The following is a 10,292-nucleotide window of genomic DNA, read 5'->3' as shown; positions in this document are numbered from 1 at the left end:
GTGCTGGCTGGCAGAGAGAGGCTGGCTGGTCTGTGACAAGGTTTTGGCTGGCAGAGAGAGGCTGGCTGGTCTGTGACCAGATGCTGGCTGGCAGAAAGAGGCTGGCTGGTCTATGATTAGGTGCTGGCTGGAAGAAAGAGGCTGGCTGGTCTGTGACCAGGTGCTGGCTGGCAGAGAGAGGCTGGCTGGTCTGTGACCAGTTGCTGGCTGGCAGAGAGAGGCTGGATGGTCTTTGACAAGGTTTTGGCTGGCAGAGAGATGCTGGCTGGTCTGTGACCAGTTGCTGGCTGGCAGAGAGAGACTGGGAAGAGAGAGAGACACAGAAGATGTAGAAGATGGCACATAGCATACCTCAGAGATGTTGTCTACACTGAGCTCTTCAGAAAGGACATGACTTGCACCTTGTTGGCACAGTCATCTCTGCCTCAGACTTGCTGGATGCTGAAGATGGTATATAGCACCCTTCAGAGCTCTCTGTGCAGGATGTAGAAGATGGTACATAGCATTCCTCAGAGATGTTGTCTACAATGAGCTCTTCTGAAGCATCAAAGAAGACTGATCGCAAGGAGCATGATTTGCAGCTTGTTGGTTCACTGAGCTCCTCTTCATCAAATATGTAAGCTGGAATGGAGACGACATCATAAAATCCTGGCAGTTGATTTAGAAGCCAAGGATGCCTTAAAGCCTGCTCTGGTGTCATTCGTAAATTAGGGTCCCATTCCAAACATCCTTTCAAAAATTTCAAAAACAGTGGATCATCACAGCCATTCAGTGCAACTCCCCATTCTCTACTTCCAGGTGGGCCTCTGAATTTGCCTGTTAAAGAATAACTACCACTGAGTTTTACAGAGCCGTCTTGTGAGCATGTAATATTACAATATTTAGGGTAACCTTTCTTACTGAAAAAACGGTTAACTCTTTTTGATGAATCCATCAGCCGCTGAGGTGGCATCCCCAATAACTCTATTATACATGCCAACTGATCGTACTCATCTTCACTATAAAAGAGTGGCACACCAGTAAATAACTCTGCCATAGTGCATCCGAGGCTCCACATATCCATTGGCATTCCACAATCAGCACCGAGAATTACTTCTGGTGCACGGTAGTAGCGTGTCTGAATCCAAGGCTCAACATCCTCACCATCATACCGGCTGAAACCAAAATCAATTACATTAATTTCACTTCTGGAAGGTTGTTTCAATATAATATTTTCCGGTTTTAAGTCACAATGCATGATTTTACTTTTGTGCAAACCATTCAAGCAGTTCAAAGTGGAATAAGTGAAATCACAAACTAAAGGTAAGCTGAAACCTTGTCCTGTTTTATCCATCTGATCTTGAAGGCTCATGTATAATAGCTCAAATGTCATGCAGACATGATTTCGAAAAATAAAATGATCCAGAATATGTATCACATTCATTTTATTATCCTCGTCTTGTTTCCTGAGGACTTCCAAAATGTGGATTTCACAGGCAGCTAGATACCAAGCTGTTTCATTATTCGTAACCATTTTTAATGCCACGTGTTGATGTAGCTTATGATCATAGACCTTGGCAACTTGACCAAATCCTCCTCTCCCAATGGCCGTTAGAAATTCATATCTGTATGCAATGTGGTCATTAGGTATGTGCAGGTAAAACCCTCTTTTATCATCAAAACCTCTGTTATATGGGTCATTACATTTATGTTGATGTTTATCTGCATTTTGACCCACAAAAAAGATTTCAGTGTAATTTAAAATTTCAAGATGTTCAAAAGAGGTTAGCATATCCTTGTAGCATGCTATTGCTTGTCCAGGTGTTAATGGGTGCCTTTCTAAGCTTGATGAGTGCCTTTCTAAGCTTAAAGTTGAGGGACCTGCATTACAGGTTGACTCTTCTTGGTATTGTTTACTCTCAAGGCCATAGTTATGATCGTTGACATTTTCTGTGCCATTTGTTAGTGCTCCATTTTCAAGTTCCTGTTGATCAGTGTCTTCAATCACACTGTTTGTAATATCAACGTTTCCTATGCAAGAAACTGTCTGTCTAAATCTCTTCCAAAGTCTCCTAAAAACATTGGGTCTGTTTTGTGTTGAAGGCTTTGATCTTCTCAAGAAGCGGCAGCTGAAGAATGGAAAGCGTATGCATGCCGTATCCTCATCAAAACTGTTGGTTGTATTTCCAGTCACAGTAGATGTGACAGACTCAAGTTGCTCAACACTATTACATTGACCAACCATTTCCTGTCAGTAATTACCCATAGAGGGAGCGCAGCCTTTTTCAAAACAATCACAATTGAATTCTCAGTAAGTATTTGTAGACCTAAAGGCTGAGTTTGCTTTTTCCTACTCTATTGTTATTATGATGTCATAACACTGCACTATATTGCATTGTCATAGTAGATCAGATTCCAATTCAGCTTTGTCTACACATTCCACAGCAACAATGCAGCTATGTTACAGTTATGATATCATAAAAGGAAAAGGGTTGCAGCATAAGTGATAACTCTTCTAGCAGGGCAATGTACACCTGCATATACAATATGTAACTCCTTCCACACATATATTGCCCCATTCAATTAAACAAACCTAGTGCCCCCTACTGGTCAATATAATTGCAAGACATACCCTTGAAAAAGTATTTTAATCATTGAAACATTGACAAATCCATTTTCATGTTCATTCCCTTTGGTTTCATAGTATCCAGTTAAAATATCCAATAAGCCTTAGGTTACTTTAGAACATGTTCCCTATCACATTCCCCATCTCAATCTGTGCATTCATTATTTGATATCTCAGTTGCCTTACAGAATAACCAGCTGTTAAAAAGTGATGTGCAAATAGGACAGTTTAATTATTTCCCCTCATATCACTCTTGTGTTCAACTATCCTCTTGTGTGGATTCATATTAGCTCATGGATAAATAAATAGATAAAAGACAGGGAGCAGCGAGTAGTAGCAAATGGATCATAATCAGATTGGATAAAAGGTAATCAGTGGAGTCCCACAGGGATCAGTACTAGGCCCTGTTCTTTTTAATATTTTTATTAATGACTGAATGATATTTTTGCAGATGAAACAAAGTTGTGTGGGGTCATTGGGTCAGAGCAGAATGAACTTGATTTTAAAGGGGATCTACACAAATTAGAAGAATGGGCAGGTAAAAGGAAAATGAGATTTAATGCTGGAAAATGCAAAGTTCTACATTTTGGAAGTAAAATACCCAGGCAATCTGTTATTTAAATAGAACTAGACTTAGCAAAACAGAGGAGGAAAGTGATTTGGGAGCAATAATAGATAACAAGCTAAAGATGGGCACACAATGCAGGGCAGCGGCTCCTAAGGCTAATAAGATATTAGCATGTATTAAAAGAGGCATTTATTCAAGGGAGGAAAGCATAATTCTGTCACTATATAAATCCCTGGTAAGACCTCATCTTGAATATGGATTGCAGTTCTGGGAACCAGTCTAAAAAAAAGATCTTGCAGACAGTTCAGAGATGGGCCACAAAACTAATAAAGGGAATTGAGAATTTGCTTCATTCTTTAGATATCCCTTGTTGAAGAAATAGCAATGCACATGGGTGAGCCAACCACATGAGTTATCTATATGCAACCTCCAATCAGCAGCCCCTGAGCATATCTATATATGCTTTTCAACAAAGGATATCAAGCGAATTAAGCAAATTAGATAACAGAAGTTCATTGGAAAGTTGTTTAAAATGGCATGCTCTTTCTAAATCATAAAAGAAACAAATTGGGTTTCATGTCCCTAACACTGTTACGCTTGCATAAAAAGTTGCACAAAACACTTCAAAAATACATTTAAAAGTACAATTACACTCATAGGCCCCTATTTATCAAAGTCTGGCGGACCTGATCCGACAGTGCGGATCAGGTCCGCCAGAACTCGCTGAATACGGAGAGCAATACGCTCTCCGTATTCAGCATTGCACCAGCAGCTCACAAGAGCTGCTGGTGCAACGCCACCCCCTGCAGACTCGCGGCCAATCGTCCGCCAGCAGGGGGTGTCAATCAACCCAATCTTACTCGATCGGGTTGATTTCCGGCGATGTCTCTCCGCCTGCTCAGAGCAGTTGGACGGGTTGTGGAGCAGCTGTCTTTGAAGACTCGCCAGAAACACGGCCGTCAATGTCCTTCCGGAGCTTGATAGATAGGCCCCATAATAACACCATCTTATAAAATTATTTAATTTTTTTTTATCAAAAGTTATAAGGCTCAAAGATATGAGGTCTGTCAGAAAAAAAGGCAGGCAAAGGGCTTTAACATAGAGATACATACATATACATGTCTAAATATGTAACTGTATGTATATATTTGTATATATGTGTACATATTTATTTCTATGTGTATACATGTATTTACAGACATATATACACATATAAACACATAAATACATATGTATACATATATAGATATAGGTGTGTGTGTATTTACAGACATATATACACATATAAACACATAAATACATATGTATACATATATAGACATATATACACATATAAACACATAAATACATATGTATACATATATAGATATAGGTGTGTGTGTGTGTATTTACAGACATATATACACATATAAACACATAAATACATATGTATACATATATAGATATAGGTGTGTGTGTGTGTGTGTGTGTGTATTTACAGACATATATACACATATAAACACATACATACATATGCATACATATATACACATATAAACACATAAATACATATATATACATATATAGATATAGGTGTGTGTGTGTGTATATTTACAGACATATATACACATATAAACACATAAATACATATGTATACATATATAGACATATATACACATATAAACACATAAATACATATGTATACATATATATAGATATAGGTGTGTGTGTGTGTATTTACAGACATATATACACATATAAACACATAAATACATATGTATACATATATAGACATATGTACACATATAAACACATAAATACATATGTATACATATATAGATATAGGTGTGTGTGTGTGTGTATTTACAGACATATATACACATATAAACACATAAATACATATGTATACATATATAGACATATATACACATAAAAAACATAAATACATATGTATACATATATAGATATAGGTGTGTGTGTGTGTGTATTTACAGACATATATACACATATAAACACATAAATACATATGTATACATATATAGACATATATACACATATAAACACATAAATACATATGTATATAGATATAGGTGTGTGTGTGTATTTACAGACATATATACACATATAAACACATAAATACATATGTATACATATATAGATATAGGTGTGTGTGTATTTACAGACATATATACACATATAAACACATAAATACATATGTATACATATATAGATATAGGTGTGTGTGTATTTACAGACATATATACACATATAAACACATAAATACATATGTATACATATATAGATATAGGTGTGTGTGTATTTACAGACATATATACACATATAAACACATACATACATATGCATACATATATATATATATATATATATATATATATATATATATATATATATATATATATAAGTGCATGGTTGCCATTTGCAGTCATGTAGCTGAAAATATGAAAAACATATTTATGCACTGTTCATATTTAACTTGAAAAATGTCACATTCCAATGTTCTTCACATAAGGAAATATGTTCTATGTATTTCTAAGTAGATATTCCAGTAGAGGCTCCTCCATGGGGCATAAATACTGCTTTAGTACTAGTTTCGTTTTCAGGAGGGAGTTGGGTTGAAGGTTAGATTAAAATAATAAAAGAAAACATAAAAATTAAAAAAAATGTCACAGGTGTTTTTTGAAATATGCCCTGTCTGAGAGCACTTTACACATACTCTGTCTGCCCCAAAAAAGAGGTTTCTGACGTCATTCATTTAGTTTCCTTAAAGACGTTTAGAATTAGATGACCTTAAAAAAAATAAAATCATTGGCTGCCTGGGTTTTGCAGATACACTGAGCGCAACCAGGATCAGTGGAACCTCCACTAGTGAAAGCTGCCTGAGTGTTGCGGATAAATTGAGCGCAACTAGGAAAGGTACAACTGCTCCTGATTTGGGAGAGAGCTCTGCAGAGCCCGGTGCCTCTTCCACCATGGAGCTGTGCCTGGCAGTGCTAATACTACTGTGAGTAACTATCTGGGGTGCATGGTGTGCACTTTGCCCCTGGAATTACTTTGTGCCCTGCATGATGGGACCTGCAGATCGCTGCCACCTCTGGACATTATGTGGGCCATGACAGAGCAGAAGGGTAGGAATAAAAAGCAGAAACAGGTATCCTCTGATACGCTAGCAATTTTCAAAGAAATAATTAAAGCAGCAGTTTGCAGGTAGCGCTGAGAGTGGCTACGGTGCAAATTAAAGTGGTAGACTTAGATGGAATGAAAACAAGAGGGCATGAAGGCGCGGCATAGAGCATAGTAAGCAGACACAGTCAAAGTCACAAGCTAAACAGGTGTCGCTGTATACACAAACCATAAGACTCCCTCTGTTTTCTGGCTGGTTCCTCAATCCTCCTTTTGCCTTTAAGATAATTCCAGGGGTCTCGATGTGTCTCCAATGCTCTACCTCCCAAACAGGGTGTGCTTCTCTCCCATACCACAGTGCATCTTACATTAGAGGCATCCGAAAAAGCCGCCAACTCTGACCGAGCTCCTCTCAGGAATCAAGCGTTCCCCAGGCACAACTATGTGTAGCCTCATTCTCACTGCTGTAGACATCAGAAGGGTAAGCATGGGACTGCTGGATCCATGGGTTGCATGAAGGTCCTGTAAGTAATTAAATAACCCTCCTTCAAAACTTAAAATAAACCCTCATATAATTAACTGAAAGAACTGTACAGGTATTGGCACAGCAGAAATGTGCAAACATTGTGGGCAGAGTCATCTGGGGTGGAGCTTTATTTCATGGGCTGGGGTTTAATGACCCACTTCCTTCAAAATTCACCATTCGCCACTGAGATATTCGTGTGTGTATATATATATATATATATATATATATATATATATATGTACTATATATATATATATATATATATATATATATATATATATATATATATGTACTGTATCTATATATATATATATATATATATATATATATATATGTACTGTATCTATATATAATCATCTATATATAGTAGACATGTGCAATTCTTTTTGGCTGAATTTTGGCCAATTCGAAAATTTTAATGAATCCGAATTTCTGAATTAGCACCATAACTAAAATCCCGAAAAATTCCAAAAATTAATAAATCAGTTTCCGAATTTTCAGATCCATTCTTTATTGATATTCGGAATTTTTCATTGTTTTAATCTAAACCGCAGTTCCCCCGACATCGCCAACACTAACTAAATCTATTAACCCCTAAACTGCCATTCCCAAACAGCGCCAACACTAACTAAACCTATTAACCCCTAAACCGACATTCTCAAACATTGCCAACACTAAACCTATAAACCCCTAAACCGCAGTTCCCCGACATTGTCGACACTAAGTAAAACACTAAATAAACCTATTAACCCCTAAACAGTCCCCATGACATTGCTGACACTAACTAAAGCTATTAACCCCTAAACCGCAGTTCCCCGATATCACCGACACTAACTAAATGAAATAAAAATAAAACCTAAGCTAGCTACAACTATTTACTAACTACCTAGTTAAAATAAATACAAACTTATCTGTGAAATAAAAATAAAACCTAAGCTTAAACTAAAAAAACTACAATTACAAAAAATAATAAACACTGAAATAAAAAAAAAAACTTCCATTACACAAAATAACAAACGAAATTATCCAAAACAATAAAAATTATTCTAATGCCCCATTTAAAAAAAAAAACACCCCAAAATAAAAAACCCTAATCTATAATAAACTACCAAGGGCCTTAAAAGGGCCTTTTGTAGGGCATTTCCCTAAAGTTAACAGCTCTTTTGCTAAAAAAATTACAACAAACACCCCCTAACATTACAAACCCAAACCCCCCAACCGACAAAATAAAAAAAACCTAATTAAAAAAATCCTAATCTACCCTTTGCCCTGAAAAGAGCATTTGTATGGGCATTGCCCTTAAAAGGGCATTCAGCTCTTTTACTGACCTTATAAGGGCATTCAGATCTTTTTGGCCAATTAAAATAAAAAAAAGCCTGTAATCTAAAAAAAAACACCCCCAAAAAACAAAAGAAATATCTAACATTAACCCCAAAATCAGTACTCACAGTTACTGAAGTCCGGTGAAAGATCTTCACCCCGGCGGCAAAGCATCTTTATCCAGGCAGCTCCATCTGTATCCATCGTGGGACCGGCATCTTCTATCTTCATCCCAGTGGAGGCGTAGTGGTCAGTGGATGCGCGGAGGTCCAGGCGGAGTTCCATTGGTCCGACATGGAGGTACTCTTCATGCGATTGACCGCTGCACACTGAAGATTGAATGCAAGGTACCCCTTTTATATAGGGGTACCGTTGCATTCTTATTGGCTGAAAATGCTTAATTAGCCAATAGGAATGAGCAATGCTTAAATCCTATTGGCTGATTCAAATCAGCCAATATGAATGAGAGCTGCTTAAATCATTTTTGCTGATTTGAACAGCCAATAGGATTTAAGCAGCTCTTATTCCTATTGGATGATTCAAATCAGCCAACAGGAATGAGAGCTGCTTGAATCCTATTGGCTGATTTGAACAACCAATAGGATTTAAGCAGCTCCCATTCCTATTAGGTGATTTGAAATTTTCAGCCAATAGGAATGCAAATGTACCCCAATATACAAGGGGTACCTTGCACTCAATTTTCAGTGTGCGGCGGTCGATCGCATGAAGAGGACCTTGACATCGGGCCGATGGAACTCCGCCTAGACCTCCGCCTCCGTGCATCCACCGACCGCTCAGCCTCCGCTGGGATGAAGATAGAAGATGCCGGTCCCGCGATGGATACAGATGGAACTGCCTAGATGAAGATGCTTTGCCGCTGGGATAAAGATCTTTCACCGGTCTTCAGCAACCGTGAGTACCGATTTTGGGGTTAGTGTTAGGTATTTTGTTTGTTTTTTTGAGGTGTTTTGTTTTTTAGATTAGGGCTTTTTTTTAATGGGCCGAAAAAGAGCTGAATGCCCTTTGAAAGGCAGCGAAAGAGCTGAATGCCCATACAAATACCCTTTTCATGGCAATTGGTAGATTAGGTTTTTTTAGTTAGGTTTTTATTTTTATTTTGTGGGTTTGGGGGGTTTGTAATGTTAGGGGGGGGTGTGCTGTATTTATTTTAGCCAAAGAGCTGTTTAACTTAGGGCCCTACAAAAAGCCCTTTTAAGGTTATTGGTAGTTTATTATAGATTAGGTTTTTTTTCTATTGTGGGTTTTTTCTGTTTTTTGTTTTAAACGGGGTATTAGAATAGTAATAGTTTTTATTATTTTGGATAATTTTGTTTGTTATCTTTTGTAATTGTTTTTTTTTATTTTTAGGGTGTTTTTTTTAGATTAGGCATTTTTTTATTTTTAATGGGCCAAAAAAGAGCTGAATGTCCTTTTAAGGGCAATGCCCATACAAATGCCCTTTTGGGGCAATGGGTAGATTAGGTTTATTTTTATTTTGTGGGTTTGGGGGGTGGGGGTTTGTAATGTTAGGGGGTGTTTGTTTTTATTTTTTTGCAAAAGAGCTGTTAACTTTAGGGCAATGCCCTACAAAAGTTTTTTTATTTCGGGATGTGTTTTTTTTTTTTTAAATGGGGTATTAGAATAGGAATAATTTTTAGTGTTTTGGATAATTTTGTTTGTTATTTTTTTGTAATGGTATTTTATTTATTTTTGTAATTTTAGTGTTTATTATTTTTTGTAATTGTAGTTTTAATTTTTTTAGTAATCTTATGGCTAGATTACGAGTTTTTCGTTTTGAGCTGTGTGGTGCTAACGAGCAGTTTATGCTCACCGCTTTCTTACAGACCCAGACAAGAAGTGAGTGTTGAGCAAAATTCTGCTCCTTACCGCACTCCAATACCAGTGCTGCTTACGTTAGCGGTGAGCTGGTGTAACGTGCTCGTGCATGATTTCCCCATAGGAATCAATGGGGGGAGCCGGCTAAAAAAAAGTCTAACACCTGCAAAAAAGCAGCGTAAAGCTCCTTAACGCAGCCCCATTGATTCCTATGGGGAAATACATTTTATGTCTACATCTAACACCCTAACATGAACCGCGAGTCTAAACACCCCTAATCTTACACTTATTAACCCCTAATCTGCTGCCGACAACTA

At 37.3% G+C, this 10,292-nt stretch overlaps 1 protein-coding gene across 1 annotated transcript; it reads right to left on the bottom strand.

Annotated features, from left to right (window-relative positions):
* Window positions 1-379: 379 nt before the first annotated feature.
* LOC128641675 (dual specificity tyrosine-phosphorylation-regulated kinase 2-like) lies at window positions 380-2,224 on the bottom strand. Its single transcript, XM_053694208.1, has one exon. It carries the CDS (start codon window positions 2,222-2,224, stop codon window positions 380-382), a length of 1,845 nt encoding a protein of 614 aa, XP_053550183.1.
* Window positions 2,225-10,292: the final 8,068 nt, after the last annotated feature.

Source organism: Bombina bombina, chromosome 11, assembly GCF_027579735.1.
Source record: "Bombina bombina isolate aBomBom1 chromosome 11, aBomBom1.pri, whole genome shotgun sequence".
NCBI classification, from domain to species: domain Eukaryota; kingdom Metazoa; phylum Chordata; class Amphibia; order Anura; family Bombinatoridae; genus Bombina; species Bombina bombina.
Note: the sequence above shows the minus strand (reverse complement) of the source record. Positions and strands in the feature narration are given on the sequence as shown.

Bases quoted from the DNA above. Each gene is read 5' to 3' on its own strand.
- LOC128641675 (XM_053694208.1), bottom strand. From the start codon at position 2,224: ATGGTTGGTCAATGTAATAGTGTTGAGCAACTTGAGTCTGTCACATCT.